The sequence below is a fragment of the Gadus morhua genome, chromosome 16 (genome assembly GCF_902167405.1).
Source record: "Gadus morhua chromosome 16, gadMor3.0, whole genome shotgun sequence".
Classification (NCBI taxonomy): domain Eukaryota; kingdom Metazoa; phylum Chordata; class Actinopteri; order Gadiformes; family Gadidae; genus Gadus; species Gadus morhua.
The window spans coordinates 25,662,365-25,679,195 of record NC_044063.1 but is presented as its reverse complement, the minus strand read 5'-3'; the positions used below and the strand labels follow the sequence as shown (position 1 = coordinate 25,679,195).

The 16,831-nt window shown below is 46.5% G+C and overlaps 1 protein-coding gene across 3 annotated transcripts; it reads left to right on the top strand.

Annotated features, from left to right (window-relative positions):
* The first annotated feature begins 633 nt into the window (after window positions 1–633).
* pxylp1 (2-phosphoxylose phosphatase 1) lies at window positions 634–15,610 on the top strand. Of its 3 annotated transcripts, none has more exons than XM_030381697.1 (6): window positions 634–836; window positions 2,534–2,669; window positions 7,204–7,389; window positions 8,332–8,458; window positions 13,294–13,433; window positions 13,860–15,610. In XM_030381697.1, exons 2-6 carry the CDS (start codon window positions 2,591–2,593, stop codon window positions 14,870–14,872), a joined length of 1,545 nt encoding a protein of 514 aa, XP_030237557.1. In that variant the 5' UTR covers window positions 634–836; window positions 2,534–2,590; the 3' UTR covers window positions 14,873–15,610. The 3 variants fall into 3 exon arrangements, with proteins under 3 accessions (XP_030237557.1, XP_030237558.1, XP_030237559.1); XM_030381698.1 differs by having other exon boundaries at window positions 820–1,084; XM_030381699.1 differs by lacking the exons at window positions 634–836; window positions 2,534–2,669 and adding an exon at window positions 4,226–4,463.
* The last annotated feature ends 1,221 nt before the right edge of the window (window positions 15,611–16,831 follow it).

Here is a 16,831-nt window from a genome sequence, read left to right as displayed (position 1 = left end):
ATGCCTATATATTTTATATTATTATTTTTATTATTATTATATTATATTATACTATATAGATATAGTCAGAGCTCCGGGAGTCCGCACACGACAACAATAACTTCTCCTCCATGCTGTGGTTCACTGACAGCTCATTGGTCAATGGGGCAGCAGCTAATTTGCATTAAAGCTACAAAACACCAGAAACATCTTAAAAAACATGTTTTCTGGAACTCATATACTATGTTTACTTGTTGGGAAAACACCATAATATGTCTCCTTTAAACCAGTCTTCATCCACACACACTCCCACAACCAGCATGTGTTTACATATTTTATATCAACCCAAAATACTAAGACTTCAATGACATGACAAATTGTGATCGACATTCATTTGCTTTCAGCTTTATAAACATTATTGTATAAAAAATAGGCTTCATACATACGTTATACCATTGTACCTCATACCATTATTAGATTTGAAATATTATTTCCATCACGATTATTAAGATGCTTAATAATTACAAAGTTGATACTACATGTAACATGACACATACTCCCAATCCATCGGCATTGCATGACCATGGCATGTTCAAAGTTCAAAGTTTGTCCAGTAAACCCAAGAATGTACACGCCTCTTATTGTGTTACCACTACTTGTCCACTAGATGGCACTACTGAGCTTCAATATATGGAGATTGAATTGAGGCTGGACTGTCTGAGAACCATACGATCCTAGCAACAAACGTGGCGCTGATACTGCCGGCTGTCTGGACGCCAGTCGGTTCACCGTCCGTCATAATGCTGAGCAGAGGAGCTGAGTGACGTGAGACTCACAGCCCTACACTACAACATCAGGTCAGTGTGCAGCGATCCCCCCGTTCTTTATTGTTTTGCTTTTTATGCTTCAGGATGATTTGGGATAGGCAGGAAGGTATTGGAGATAGAGGGGATGACATGTAGCAAAGGACCACGGGCAGGAATCGAACCCGGGTCGCTGCAATCAGGACTGATCCTTCATACGCGCTCTATCCGGTGAGCCATTCCTGTGGTTCTGAACGTTCGTCTGGACGTTCACCCCTTGGCGTGCCGCGGTCATTGTAATGGTATGTGCCATTACAATGGCAATGACAATGTGGTATTTGTTGTTGACAATAGCGTGGGAAGCTAGCGATATAGTTCCAGTCAGCCGAACTACTTTGGTGAAGTTGAAGCACTAAGGTGTTCAAGCAGCAGTGACACGTAGCCGTGCTCTGTAATGCGACGTGGGGACCAATTGATCTAAAGCGCGGTGATTGATTTGTAGATGGTTCATAAACTTCCCCATTTACATTTACTGAGCTTATTAACGCCGACCAACAAGGTAAAGACGGCTAGTAGCATTAGCAAACTTGCTAACTAGCAACCAATAAAACAACAACTTGCTGTGTTTCTTGCTGTCTTGCATTGCCGAGGAGAACAGAAACGTGCGCGTGCACGCGGGTTTGCATACTGCCTCACGCATTCAGCTCGGTTGTTCATGCGCTGCTCGTGAGTTAATAAGGGGGCGCAGCGGCGCGCGCAGTGAGTGAGCCATGTTCGTTCTACCGGGGTCGTCATAACTGCATCCAGACTAGAGTATTTCGGTCTACTTAATGCTAGGGTTGCAGTAGCACTGCATTTAGTTGGTGGCTGTTTCGTCATTTACCCCCCCCCCCCCCCCCCCCCCCACCACACACACACACACACACACACACACACACACACACACACACACACACACACACACACACACACACTTTGTTCTGTTTCCATCCAATTGCTGCTCGTGAATTAGATGGTTGGAGGAAAATTACATAAAGTGGCACGCTGCGTGTGTGTGTGTGTGTGTGTGGCACGCTGCGTGTGTGTGTGTGTGTGTGTGTGAGAGAGAGAGAAAGAAACCATGTATGTTCATGCGCCAACATGCAGTAATGTCATTTAGATTATACAGTACTGTGGCTCATGTTATATGTCATCATGGGATGTGTTTCGCATCCATCCTTTCCAACGTTTAGATGTGACATGTCCTATGATTAAAATGAGCTCCCCTGGGTGACTTCCAGCGGATCAAGATTACAAAACAAGGAATTTAATTTAATATACAAGGCAGTAATCATCGCACTCATGATATAATGTTGGCTTTTACACAGAACGGTGATAAAGAATCTGCTAGTATTATATAGCGGGTTTCATTTAAGAATTGACAGACTTCAGCTGTCTGAAGCGGAGAACAATAAGGTGAACTGGTAATAAGAATGAGGAACTGTCTAGGAATTGTACAGTATGGATTCCATACTGGATGCAATCATTTAATTCTGACACTTTACAACATTTACTAGCAGACCATTTCTTCTTCGTCTACAGTTCAGCCTGATGCTTTTCTCCCCCTAATTCTAGTACTATTATCTTTTACGAAATAATAAAAACAACACTTGATATTGTTTTCTACGTTAGTAATACTACTTTACTACTCTTTTAATCATGATCGTCTACTGTGTCCAGACTCGTTGCGTATGGTTGTCTTTATTTTCTAGGGTCTCGGCTGTAGGGATGGTGTGTGAGGTAAGGACGTGGACGAATCAGGTGACAGGATGCTAGCTCGGAACCGCTTCATTCTGCTGGTGTTGGTGGGGGCGGTGCTGGCTATCGTCAGCCTCAGCCTCCAGTTCTGTAAGTCACGACATGTTTGTTTGTTATATTGTCTCAAACACACAAATTTCTAGTTTTCCTACGAATAATGTGGTGTGCTTTGTGGAATTCAAATTTCCACCCAGATTATTTACAAATGTAGACAAATCCAAATATATTGAGATGAACCTCCTAATGTCCATATTTCTGTAGTTTATTCTTAGTTTATTTCTTTGTCCCAACCATCCCCCCTCCTTTATAGCTTATCCTTTCTGTCCAACTGCCATGTAAACCTAGAGCCATTCATGTATTGTATTTGCATTATTGCACTCTAGGGATGGTTTGCTGGCCATTACGATGGCAGAGAGACAGGCGGGCAGGCAGGCTGGCGGGCTGGCAGACAGACAGACATTGATCACTGGTGCAATCAATTCTGCTCTCTGTTGGACGGATGAATGCAAACCAATGAAGATTGTAAAACACATTCTTGAACATTCTCTATCGGGCCTTCAACATCCCTGGTGGACTCAATCAGCAAGTGGGCATGGCTTAAAGTACTGGTTCAGTTTCCATTTTGTATTATATCTATGCTTCTATCTGAGACTCATCACTTCCACGTCTGCCAAAGATGTGTCAAGACTTTGATGTACCACACACCTTCATAAGATGAGATGGACTGATCCCAGACAGGAAGCCCAGCTTCCACAGAAGCAAATGCATAGAAGTAAAATAAAATAAAAGAGATAACCACTTATTATGTACATATACACAGTTATACATTTGTAGGGCATTCATACTGGTTAAAAAGTCATCAAAATGCAACCATTTCACTATGAGTAAGGATGACTGCTGTAGGGGAAGAGTCAAGCAGTCAGTAAAATAGGCATAGGGCAGGTTTAACTTCTCCTCCGACGGTTTTTGAAGAAGTGTCGACTATTCTGTTCTTTCTGCACTGGTACATGCTTCTGGTTGAATTAGAAACTCATTTTTGACACAGCAATGCATTTAAAAACATGCTCTCCTATGTTCCTCTGAAGCCCGGTTTCCCTATAGCCTATGCACAATACAATTGCAGCTGAACTGCAAGAAGTCACTGCATCGGAAGGTACCCGGTGCCAAACTTTGAGTTTATTCGAACGAAGCGTACTGTATTTAGGTCGTTCTTCTATAATATCTCTGTATAGTGTTGACAGCACCAAGTACTAAGTGTGCGAGCAACCCCGTAATGAGTTGTGAAACAGTTTGCAATAATCTTTTTCATTTCCCGTAACAACTATAATGTTTTACAGAAGTGTGTTGCCTTGTAACTAGATAAGGTTAGGATTGGATGCTTTTAAGCCACACAGTGAGTCACTTTGCGTCGTTTGCGATAAAGATTATTTTTAAAGCACACAAGAAGAAGCCCATCAGCCATCTGCCCCTCTATTTCCTCTTTGCCCTTTGCTGTTTGTGTTAGCCTTTCTCCTCAATGTTTTTCAGCGGAAATCTTGTCTTCAGTGTTTCTCTCCTGAAAATGTCTCAGGGTTTATGTTGGGCGTTTCTGTACCGTGTGTATTAATCGTGGTATCTGCTGTGTACATGTTCTCATAGCCCGTTACAAAAGGCCCATTATGTAGTGGACCATGCTTTGGTCAGGCTGCACAGCCAGAGCGGACATGAGCATGTTTGCGTGTGTGTGGGTGTGCTTGTGTTTTTGGCAAGGGGTGCACTGGGTGCCGAGGGGAACAGGTTGTAATAGTGAAAGGGCTTCAGTGTGTGGCTGCACTCCTCACTAGCACACAGTCTGCAGAATGCTCTCCATCGCTGCCCCACACCTTCTACTGGTCCTTCTCGCTGGTGAGTGAATCATGGGGATGGAAACGCTTCCGTAATGATTTGATGGGGGCATCTAATACAACTATTAAGATCACTCTCTGATATCTACTGTAAACATCCACTATGTTCTTTGGTTACCTGTTTGGGTTTATGTTAATTAATTTGACTAGAACGCGACTAAGGCAGCTGATGAAATTGTAAAGACTTGCCATGATGAGTCTTATGTTGAGCCAGAATGGACAATTCCAACGTTGGTTTTCCTTATTGGAGTGGTAGTTCTCTGTTCAGAGTTTTTTGCGTGAGGCAAGCTAGATATTCAGATTGTCCCAGGGAGTTTCCTGTCAGCTTTTCATTGGAGTTGCCATCCCCTTCACTGGGCTGAGGACATAAAGGGATGCTTCAGTACTTAGATCCTCTGGAATTGGAGTGGGAGTCGCCATATCCAGCCCCACAGCCAAACCATGCCGTCTTCAGCTCTACTGTGAAACCAGCTGCAGATGGGTCATTTACCTTTCCGTTCGGCCAGACAAAAACAATGGGTGGATATTGCAGCGTGTCTGTGCGCCAACGCAAAAGAGGGAGAAGGTGAAGAGTGACCGACTGCTATGCAGAATCCTCCCACCGTGTGTTTGTGCAAAGAGCTTGCAGTGCCGTACCGGTGTTGGTGTCGTGGCAAGACGAATCCTGATGTACTTGTGGTCTTTTATGTGGGGCAGCAGGTGCCCGTCTACTTTGCAGTTAACTCCCACAGTAACACGCAATGTTTGGCTAGTTCAGGGGCTCCTTTCACAGTAGCCAGGGGTTCTTAGTTGTGTGTGAGGGAGAGCCTGCTACATACAAATCTGTGAGAGGAAAAGTGCAAGGAGACCGCTTTCGGTGGTTTTTGTACCGGCACTGCCAGTAGGGACCCCCCCCAATTTTCTTTTCTTCCCTGTGTTCCGTCTCGTTCCTGAATGAGAGGAGCTGTTCCCTTCCCACACCTCCTGTTTAATGATGAGGGCATTTCTTTTTGCGGGGGTCAAAATGTTCTCTGGTCTCCAGGGCAACATCGGTGGGGGGGAAGGGGGAAGGGGGAACAGGTCTGAATTATAGACCCTTCTTTTTATTTTCCAGTTTATGCCTTCATTATTACTTAACTCAAACAAGCCTTTGAAGAATATACAGTTACCCTTTTTGGGTTGTAGAGAGTCGGGAGGTGAGCACAAACAGTAGGACATTTGACGAGGAAATTGGACAGTGATCTCAGCGTGATTCATTCAGTAAAAGCACTAATGTGACGAGGAGAGATTTTAAATGTGGATGTCGTCTGGCATATAGCCTACTGGAAAACTATTTGTCTTGCTAGTCAATGCCTCCAGTGTTGAGTGGAAAGAAATACTAAGCAAACATGCCCGTTTTATGCCCATCCAAGTTCCATTCTTACTAAGGGTAACACAAGAAAATTCACCATTGTGCCATCCAAAAGTCTCCTTAGGCAATTTTCACCGTTAGATGTACCAACTCTGTTTCTTTTCAGCACAGTCCCCAGATTTATTTCATATTCATGACAGACGAGCTGCTGACAAAACTCTAACGCCCCTAGCCTCCTTGAAACCTAACATTAGTTCCTGATGCCCTCCCTTTGTGGTCAGACAGAGTGTTGTTTGCACTGACACACCCGTGCCATCAGGCTGCACCCTGTGGTCATGTATTATTAGGTGAGTGCTGCATGCAGCGCTCAACTATTGTTCTTCATAAGTTTTATTAGGTGAGTGCTGCATGCAGCGCTCAAATATTGTTCTTCATAAGTTTAATTTGTTCTTTCCTCTTCATTAGGTGAGTGCTGCATGCAGCACTCAACTATTGTTCATAAGTTTTATTCTTTCTTTCTTCATTATTCTCTACAAACTTTGGGACCTATCTCCTTCCACAATTTTTCACCTAGAGACTCCATTCCAATTTTTAAATGTTCAGAATAGCTTGGAATCGCGCACTTCTATTCAGATTTTTTAAATATCTTATACTTTTTAAGATATTCTACTACTAAAATCCAGGGTCAATGGGAGGCCTCCCATTGTAGTTACGTGACGTCTTAACTGTTTAAGACGTAACTAAATCAATTTGCAACCGTTTATCTTTGTTCAAACCATTTAACATATCTACACACTTGTATCTTCATATTCTACAGTTGTCCCATTGAAGCCATCTGCCCATTCTGACACTTAAATTACTTAAGACATCGTAACTCGGTCAGATTTCCACCGGTTACCATCGTTCACACCTTTAAACAAATCCACACACTTGTATCTTCAATTACGATATCATTTAAACTTTATTCAGAATCACGGTTTTAGTTTCATACCGCCTCCTTTTTTTAGTTGGTCTCATTGACTTACGTTGAAACTGGAGCGTGAGGACGTTCAGGCAATGTTGCCAGATTGGGCGGTTTTTCCCGCTCTATTGGGCTACTTTTAATCACACACCGGCTCGCTATTCTCTTAAAGACACTCACTCACTCACTCACTCACTCACTCACTCACTCACTCACTCACTCACTCACTCACTCACTCACTCACTCACTCACTCACTCACTTGATTTAAGCCATTTAACATTTCTTTATGTCTTAATCTATGTGGTTTTATAAAAAAATATTGACAACCTCACTTTATACCACAGCACTCACCGCATTTTCTGCAGGAAATGCATTTTCTAGTTATTATTATTATTGCTCAGTTCTCCTTCTCCCTGACCTATATTTCCCCCCGGTCCTTGTCTCCCCAGTGAACCTGATGCCCACCACTCCCCTGGAGAAGGAGCAGGTCCCGGGGGGGGCGGCGGGGACCGGCCTGGGGAAGAGCAGGAAGAGGGTCATCCCTGTGCCCCACACCAAAGCCCCAGAGCTGGACCCCATCGCCGAGGCCTATGGCTACTGCAACACCCCCAACCGCACGGAGCAGGCCTGGGAGGGTAAGAGAGTCCTGAAGCCTTAATGAATCAGCTGTCGTTGCTCCGTTATATAACCTGGATGAAGCTGAAAGGCGGAATGTAGATGTGAATGTGAATGGAATTCCAAGGCGCCAATTAGTATTCACTCTGCCTACTGGAATCCTTCAGTTCTGAGTTCACTCTCCACCATGCCCGACCAGAATAATTCATACCTTTTGGAGTTTCCATTGTAACAATCCCGCTCTAAGGTTAAACAAAGACCATGTTGCCCTCAGGGATCAGACAAAACAGCTGAACAAAGTCAAAAGGATCCTACCCTGGGGCAAACAGCTTAAGACAACACAACTGACCTGTATTAATGTTATTAAGGGGTGCATTAAGCATCCCACAATTATGGTTTTAATTGCAAACTCAAGTAATTTCAGTTGATTGACTTCCTTCTATGACTCGAGGCCAATATGAAGCAGGTGTAGTCTAACCCTACCCACCTGGTTACATAGCCATTCCGGGGACTAACTACCAAACATAACGGCAAGCTAAATTAAGCTACAGTGTTTGGATCGTTACAAACTACAAAACATGGCGTTTGTAACTATACAAAATATGTGTGTTGCATGTGGCAAAACATATTATTTTAAAGATGATTTTGAAGAAATAAACTCTCAAACACGGGCACAAAGTGGCCTGTTTTGACATACACAGACTAGGCTGCATTACATTGTACAGTACTTGAACTGCACTGATGGCTCAGGATGTGAAAGGACACACACACACACACACACACACACACACACACACACACACACACACACACACACACACACACACACACACACACACACACACACACACACGTCTATAGTGACGTGAACGATGGTGGCGTTGAATCCTTGCATTGAAGAGGAAGACGAGGTGGGACAGCCACTATGATTCTGATGCGAGCGGAACTGTTTCCTCTTCCAGGTCACAGTCCCGCGGACTACACCCTGCTCTCCGTTCAGGTCATGATTCGCCATGGCGACCGCTACCCCCTCTACTCCATCCCCAAGACCAAGCGTCCGACCATCGACTGCACGCTGTCCCCCAACAGGTGCGCACAATCCTCCCCTTCTAGATACATAGATAACAACTTTATTAATCCCCCAGAGGGGAAACTCCTTTGTCCCAACAGCCCAGCAGTAGTTGAACAGTAGTTAAAAATACAAAGTACTAATGAAAACAGAAATAGAGGCTAAAGTAAATGCTGAAATCAAAGCTAAACAGGGCTAACAAAACAAACAGTATCAATTATAAAGAGGCCCAGTACCAGTACTTCACAGGATATTAAAGTGTAAAAATGCAAATGTTGGGTATTGTAGTTTTTGGATGACACACACTTTTGGTTTTACTTGAGGGACAAGGTCTTTGTTGGAGGATGCCGCACTTGCTCTGACGCGTTGGACCGAGTGTAGCGCACCACTGACTTTAAAGGCCCACTATGCAACTTCGGGCATGTCTTCGCTGTTTTCTTGGTTTTGGCACGCACATTTCTCTACACAGCGCCCCCTAAAGCTTCGTAGTAGATATTTCACAACACTGTCGTAACAACTCGTTGACGTCCCTTCCCCATGCTCTTCTACGCGAGCCCTGTGCATTTGTTTTCAAAGAAGCCGGCGAATGCGCGGAGCCATGTCCGAAATAGATGTTCATAAAGTGTAGGCAAGGTTATACATTTTTAAAATGGTGTATTTGCATTGCAATAAACATAAATCCATATTTTTTTATAGTTGACGGGGAGAATTTATACCCTAGGTTATAATTATTTTATCTTAGGTTGAACAGAACAATCAGTGTAAGAGGTTTGGCCAACATAATAATCGAAATAAACAAGAACCTGGATTCGGGGATTCAGTCTGTATCTGGGGGACGAGACAGACGAACAGCAAAACACCCATGGAAACAAAGGTGTTTATATGGTTGCAACCAAGCAAGCTAGAAACAAACAGGGCTCACAACAAAACGGTCGAGAAAACAATTTTTACAGGGCTCAAAAAAATGTTTGAGCAAACACATGTGTACAGAGACTATCAGAATCAAGAATATTACGCAGACAAAGTTCACCCAAGGGTACTTTCAATTTCAAAAGCAACACGGCCGAGTCGGCGTCTGATTTGCAGTCTTCTTTTTCTTTCAGTTCGAGCTATTCCTGAAAAGCTTGCCCAACGTTTACTCGTGTCTGGCCTCTCTGTCGGTCTGTCTCCCTTTTCTCTTCTTCTGTTCCTCCGACATTGGGTTTCTCTGTCTCTTTTTAGTCGGCTGATCTATGATGAATATAACAATCCATTAGTTACTTGTGTTTATATCGAGCCGGTTCCGTGTTTGTGGGTCTGTGCCGTAAAGCAATTCGTTACTGTAGTGACCATAGTAGTGACCCTTGCACAGAAGCATACGGCCGACATCTTTATTTTTTCTGGGTGGAAATAGTAACATAGTTACACCATTAAATGCGTTTATGGAAACATTTTTAGCGAGAAATGTGCATTTTACTTTCAGAATGTTCGCTCGGTGAATGTGAAGGATGTTTGGTTTGATAGTTATGATGAAGAGTGAACGCTCCGTTCACTTGCATGGACAGAGTGTCTGGCTGCTAAAGCAACCTCAACGTCTTGGCGGACTATTTCTCTGCTGATCAACACTACGAATGCTGGAAACACACCAGACACACCATGTGAAGTTATTTAACCCGATTATCGTTATTTATGAGTCCTTAGCCCAAGTGAAGGAGTTCAAGTACCTCGGGGTCTTGTTCGCGAGTGAGGGTACTATGGAGCGTGAGATTGGCCGGAGAATCAGAGCAGCGGGGGCGGTATTGCGTTCGCTTTACCGCACCGTTGTTACGAAAAGAGAGCTGAGCCGCAAGGCAAAGCTCTCGATCTACCGGTCGATCTTCGTTCCTATCCTCACCTATGGTCATGAGGGTTGGGTGATGACCGAAAGGACGAGATCGCGGGTAAAAGCGGCCGAGATGAGTTTTCTCAGAAGGGTGGCTGGCGTCTCGGGATAGGGTGAGAAGCTCAGTAATCCGTGAGGAACTCGGATTAGAGCCGCTGCTCCTTTACTTAGAAAGGAGTCAGCTGAGGTGGTTCGGGCATCTGGCAAGGAGGCCTACTGGGCGCCTCCCTTTGGAGGTGTTTCAGGCACGTCCATTGGGGAGGAGACCTCGGGGAAGACCCAGGACTAGGTGGAGAGATTATATCTCAACTCTGGCCTGGGAGCGCCTCGGGATCCCCCCGTCAGAGCTGGTCAATGTGGCCCGGGAAAGGGAAGTCTGGAGCCCCCTGCTTGAGCTGCTCCCCCCGCGACCCGACCCCGGATAAACGGATGACGATGAGATGAGATCGTTATTTATATCCGAGATTATTTAATCTAACCCGATCTAAACTCTATCATGCACCCAAACACGGCGGCGTTTGGGTTTCCTACCTCGGACAACAATTGCCTCGCAACTGGCTGTTTATATCTAGCCGGTGCCATGTTTGGGTGTGTGTCTGTGCCGTAAAGCATTTTCGAAACTACAATCTGACTACATTTCCGAGGATACTTCCGCTGCGTCACATCCGGATTGTGTCGGTCCGAACAGATCAAGTTGCATATGCGCTTTTTCACTGGAGAGGCGACATGGGTAAATGACACACCCACCAATCAACCCAGAAATGGATGCAGAACCATCAGCATAACTCTCAACCTGCATACTTAATGTAATTTTGGCTAAAAAAGTTGCATAGTGGGCCTTTAAATGAGTGATGCTCGTGTCTAAGTATCCCCGGTGTGAGGTAGGCCCTACTTTCTCTCCATTCACTTCGTCTGCTTGTTTCCTCCTACAATCAGAACTTGACACACTGTGTGATACATCAGCAGGTGGGCTGGTGAGCTACTGGTGCAGATGGTTACACACAGATGCTATATATATATATATCTGTGTGTGCGGAGAGCGCTGGAGCATAGCTGTTGATGGGTTAATCTCGCTCGATTTGAGCAGCACACTCCCTGAGCAATCCTGGCTAAGCACGACAGGGACGTCTAGTTAGCCCCGCTATACATCCTCTGCCTAGGGCGATACACATGCAATCGTACTTTGACCCACACACATGCAAACACGTATTTAAATACACATGCAGAGTGTGTGGTTTAAGGCGAGGAGGGTGACGGAGAGAAGAGGGTGAGGAGGGAGGAGGGGGTGAGGAGAGAGACGGGGGTGAGGAGAGAGAAGGGGGTGAGGAGGGAGACGGGGGTGAGGAGGGAGACGTAGAGAAGGGAGTGAGGAGAGATGGAGAGAAGGGGGTGAGGAGAGATGGAGAGGGGGATGGGCAGAATGGTGACACTACACAAGGCTTGTATTGGGATTGCTTGGATAAGCAGCAGCTTCATGTGGGTAGAAGGGTGGGTGTGTCTGTGTGTCTGTTTGTTGCTGTTGGCACCAGCTCTCGCCCACCGTGTCTGTCTGCGGTTAACTGAGCCCGCCACAGCTGGGAGACATTTCCGTCCTCGTTTCTCTTTCTCTCTGTCTCTCTTCCTCTTGTATACAGGGACTCAAAATTAACTTTGTCATTCTCCCGTGGTCCTCTCTCCGGCTGGTCACCGTCATCCAAGCGTCTCCATATTCACCTTCTCGTTTGGCCGGCTAAATTATTTTACGGTGTACTACGCACGCACGCACGCACAAACACACACCCACACACAGGCGCGTGCACAAACACACACGGACACACACACACACACACATGCACAAACAAACAAACGCACACACTGACTAATCGGCCTCCCGGTCGTATGCCAGTGATGCTAATCCCTTGTTTAATGTAATTGCGCTCCATAATCTGCAGTTGGCAACAATCATCTTAATAGGGCAGCCGGGGGTATCTTAGTGTGAGCCGGCTGGCCAGCGCACATTCCCTCCAGTAGCCAGACACCCAGCGGAGCCAATTAAGATATGGATCAGCCAATCTCCAGTCCGCGGAAAAGGACACGCAGAACGGCTTTTGCTGCGGCTGCATGGTAGTGTTTTGGGGACTAGCCCGGTAATATAGTGAAGTGTGTGTGTGTGTGAGTGTGTGCGTGCATTGCGCTACAGTGAGCTACAGCAAAGATAAAAACATGCCATGAGGTCTGCCTCAAGGAGAAGATCACAGATGAATAGTATGCACGCTGGTTTGTAGTGGCCTCTGTATTGATTTAAAGAAAAGGAATTATGTCATAGCTCCTAGTTGTGTGGCTGTGTACAAGAGAGTAGTCTCTCTGTGTTTCAAGGTCATTCTTTAAAGCTGAGCCATGGAAGTGGAATGTTGTATATCCAGTCCAATCTCTGATCTCCATGGAAACGGTGTGTGTGTGTGTGTGTGTGTGTGTGTGTGTGTGTGTGTGTGTGTGTGTGTGTGTGTGTGTGTGTGTGTGTGTGTGTGTGTGTGTGTGTGTGTGTGTGTGGTTGTCCAAATGCGTCAGTGCCTGTGCCCACACGCATTAGTCCCTCGTTTGGCCTCTTAGGTCTTTAATCCGAGACCACTGTGTCACAGCCCCTACACAGAAAACATATTACCGGGTAATCTTCAATCATCTCTGATCTATTGGGTCTGACTGCTTCTCTCATGGCACTGCATGTGTGCTGTATGAACATGAGAGATTATCCTTTTTTATTCCCACCCACACACTTTGTGCAGCGTCTGTTAGGGCAGTGCTGTGTTAGAGCGACACCTGGTGGCACGTTTTGGAAATGTATGTACTAGTGAGAGAGTTGGGGGACTTTTGTTTGTTTCAAGACCAACAACCAAGACAACTTTTTTTCTTTTACAATTGGGCCAAATGGAAGGTAACCCCGTACTGTTCGTCTCCCCACCCATTCCATCCATCCATACAACCCCTCCCATCATCCAAACCCCAACCATCCCCCAGGAAGCCTTCCCACCCCCAGCTGAGCGCCTTCATCAGCCACATGGCCAACGGGGACCGCGGCCACTGGGAGTCCACCCTGGGCTCCGTGCCCCGCCTGCCCAACCACAGCGCCTGTGAGATGGGAGAGCTCACGCAGACAGGTGGGTCCTCCGCTGCACCGCCCTGGGCTCTACAGGGGGTAGCTCTCCCCATAGGTAGAAGGACACTGTTCCCTCGTCATACAATCACCTAGTTTAAAATGAGGGTCATCAAAAGATTATAACTAGTCTCTACTATAATTGTTTAATAAATAACTTCAGTGGTTATTATTTATATTTGGTATACAGACAAAACCTTAGAGTATCCTCTTCACAGAACGTCCTGTTCGTGGAGTGAAAAACCTTTCTCTGGTTTGGCCAAACCAAGCTGTATGGGTGTGGCTAGTGTGTGCTTGTCACGCACCAGTTTTATTAGCATCATTGTATGTGTAGTGGGTGTAGGCCAGCATGGTTCATAAGTCAACAGGTCATGAGTTAGAGAGGCCTTTCACCTACGTCTCTCGCTCTCTCTCCCTCTCTCCTCCCCAGGCGTGGTGCAGCACCTGCGCAACGGCCAGCTCCTCCTCCAGGCCTACAAGCGCCACAGCCTCCTCCCCTCGGGCTGGTCGCCACGGCAACTCTGGGTGGAGACCACGGGCAAGAGCCGCACGCTGCAGAGCGGCCTGGCCTTCCTCTTCGGCTTCCTGCCCGACTTTGACTGGCCCAAGGTGACGGTGCGCCACCAGTGGAGCACGCTGTTCTGCGGCGCCGCCTGCGACTGCCCCGCCCGCAACCGCTACCTGGAGGAGGAGCAGCGGCGGCAGTACCGCCTGCGCGTGGGCGACGCCCAGCTGGAGAGCACCTACGCCGAGATGGCGCGCGCCCTTGGCCTGCCCAACCGCCAGCTGCGAGCCGCCAACCCCATAGACTCCCTGCTGTGCCATCTGTGCCACGGCCTGCCGTTCCCCTGCCTGCAGACGGCGCCCGGCGGGGGCGGCGCCAAGGCCTGCCTGACCATGGAGCAGTTCTCGGTCATCCGGCGCCAGCAGCTGGACGACGAGGCGGACAAGCGGCAGGTGGGGCTGTACCGCAAGTACGCCGTCCTGGCAATGCACCCCTACCTGAACCGCACGGCGGCCCGCATGGAGCGGGCGGCGCGGGCCAAGCCGGGCACGGCGGCTGCGGAGGTGGCGCTGGCGCTGGCGGCGGCGCACGATGTCACGGTGGCGCCGCTGCTGAGCGCGCTGGGCCTGGAGGAGGCCCGCTTCCCCCGCTTCGCCGCCAGGGTGGTGTTTGAGCTGTGGAGGAGCCCCCCCGCGGCGGGGGGCAAGCCGCCGGCGAAGGGCAAGGGCAAGGGCACGCCCGGCGGCGAGGCGTTCGTCCGGCTGCTGTACGACGGCGAGGACGTGACCTTCCACACGGCGTTCTGCCGCGGCCACAAGCGCCACGGAGCCCGGCCCCTGTGTCCCCTGAAGAACTTCCTGTCGTACGTGAGGAGGGACATGTTGGCCCTGCTGAACGCCTCGTCCTACCAGGAGGCCTGCTACAAGCGGCCTGGCTGAGGGGTGGTCCCACGGACCCCCGGAGCGTGGGCATTACAGAGACGACACATCGTCCAGGGCTTTGGTTTCCTTCTTTTTATTTTGTTTCATTTCCACTTCTTTTTATAATGGTGCTTTTGTGCTGTTGATAGTGTCTTAAAGAGTAGCTAAGCGCAGTATCCACAAACCTCAGGAGGACCAAACGAAACCGGTGGCCGGGTGCTCGCTCTCAATGCCCCTGGGCAGGAAGAGGAGTCATCACCTGGAGAGGGACGGAACAATAGCCAGCGATGGCCAGAGATGGCGCTGTAGATAAGCTTTGATGGGAATGTTTGGTTCCTGTTAGAAAATGTTTTTTTATGTCCCTTTACATTCCTTTAGTTTATACACATTCTTCCTTAAGGACGGAGGGCTCTGTTCCTTGAGTTTGACCTCTGCCCTATTCAGATCAAGTTGACAGCAATGTCTTTAAGAAACCAACAATTGTAAACCTTTGTACACCGCTTTTTCTAAATATTGTCTTTTCAGAACATGTTTGTACGCTAAATGCAATTGGTCGGAAATACAACAGCACATGGCCACTTTAAATCTCTACCTTTTCTATAAGAGCATAGGGTGTTGAAATGTCGTTGCTTGATGCTAACATTAACTGCCTGTTTGAGAAGGGAGAAAGACCGGGGAAATAAACCTCACAATGCTGGATTAGTAATTCCTGTTTAATGTGTAGTCAGTATTAAACATGTAGAGTTTAAGGGAAAACATGAGTCTTCTGCCTTGTTATTTCATTACTTATTTTCACGACTAACTGTTGAAACTTTTTTGTAATAAGAAACTTGAAATTTGTTCATTGATGGTTTGCTCCGTAAGAAGGGAACAACAAACTATGGTTTAGCATTCAACTCACTAAAGCACATAGCAAGGTTTAATAAACGCACAAATGGTATTCAAATCATCATTCATAGTCACTCATTTGATTTGAGGATATTGTCAATACTGGAAGATGTTAATTATGGAATTCATCATGATTAATGTTATCAATTTTAATAATAATGATGAGGAAAGTGAATGGCTTTTCTTTTCTCATTTGCTGACCTAATATATTAGCATCCGATTAGTTTTGAAAGAACCCCATTGTATTTTCTGAATGCCAGGCATAACAAGAACAGTTATCCCTTGGGGCTGCTTCTAGTGACTTAACACTCTTGTGCACTCACACTAGGCCATCTGGCCGTGGCCGTGGCCGTTTTCACACCTAACCGTGCTCAAATCTGCCAGTGTGAGTGTGGCCAGTCTGACCAGGCCAGGTCAATTTGGCCACTTGGGAGAGGTGTGCTGCCGGTGTGGGTACCATATGTGTTCGGCTGCCAGATCGGTTCGGGGGTCCTAGATGCGCAATAATGACGCACTTCCTGTAAACGATGTCATTAAATGCGCATACTAACCCTAACGATGACGTATTTTTCCGCTCTTTAGGTAAGTATTAACGATCTCCTTTTCTTTTCTAATTTATGAATAATAATGAGATTGATGGCATTTCGGAGCTAATTATTTCAACCTTTTCAAATAAGCCTAGGCGTTTTTATGTGACTAAACACGCCACAAACTATTCTAAGCAGCATACTTGAGAAATAAAACAAAATAACTACAGCCAACTTATAAAAAAACAAAAACAATATAAAATAAATAGACATTTTAAAAATGAACTTCATTTGAATTAAGTTGTGGGGGGGGGGGCGCTTTTGTAGGTGATAATTCCCCTTTCCCTAATACCATTGAATTACTAGTTTTCTGGGCTTAATTCTGAAAACTTTCAGTCTGTCTGTCTTTGTCTTTGTTTATTTCATTTATTTTCACAGAAATGGAAGCGTTTTATACGGAAGTCAAGCATTACCTCAATCTGAACACGTATCACAGCCTAACAACAACCGCCCAAAACCCAGAGAGCAGGAAGGCCAACATTAGGAGGGTCTCAAAGACCTA

Bases quoted from the DNA above. Each gene is read 5' to 3' on its own strand.
- pxylp1 (XM_030381697.1), top strand. From the start codon at position 2,591: ATGCTAGCTCGGAACCGCTTCATTCTGCTGGTGTTGGTGGGGGCGGTG. The intron at 2,670-7,203 runs GTAAGTCACGAC...TTGTCTCCCCAG, and splicing joins CAGCCTCAGCCTCCAGTTCT to TGAACCTGATGCCCACCACT. The intron at 8,459-13,293 runs GTGCGCACAATC...ACCATCCCCCAG, and splicing joins TGCACGCTGTCCCCCAACAG to GAAGCCTTCCCACCCCCAGC.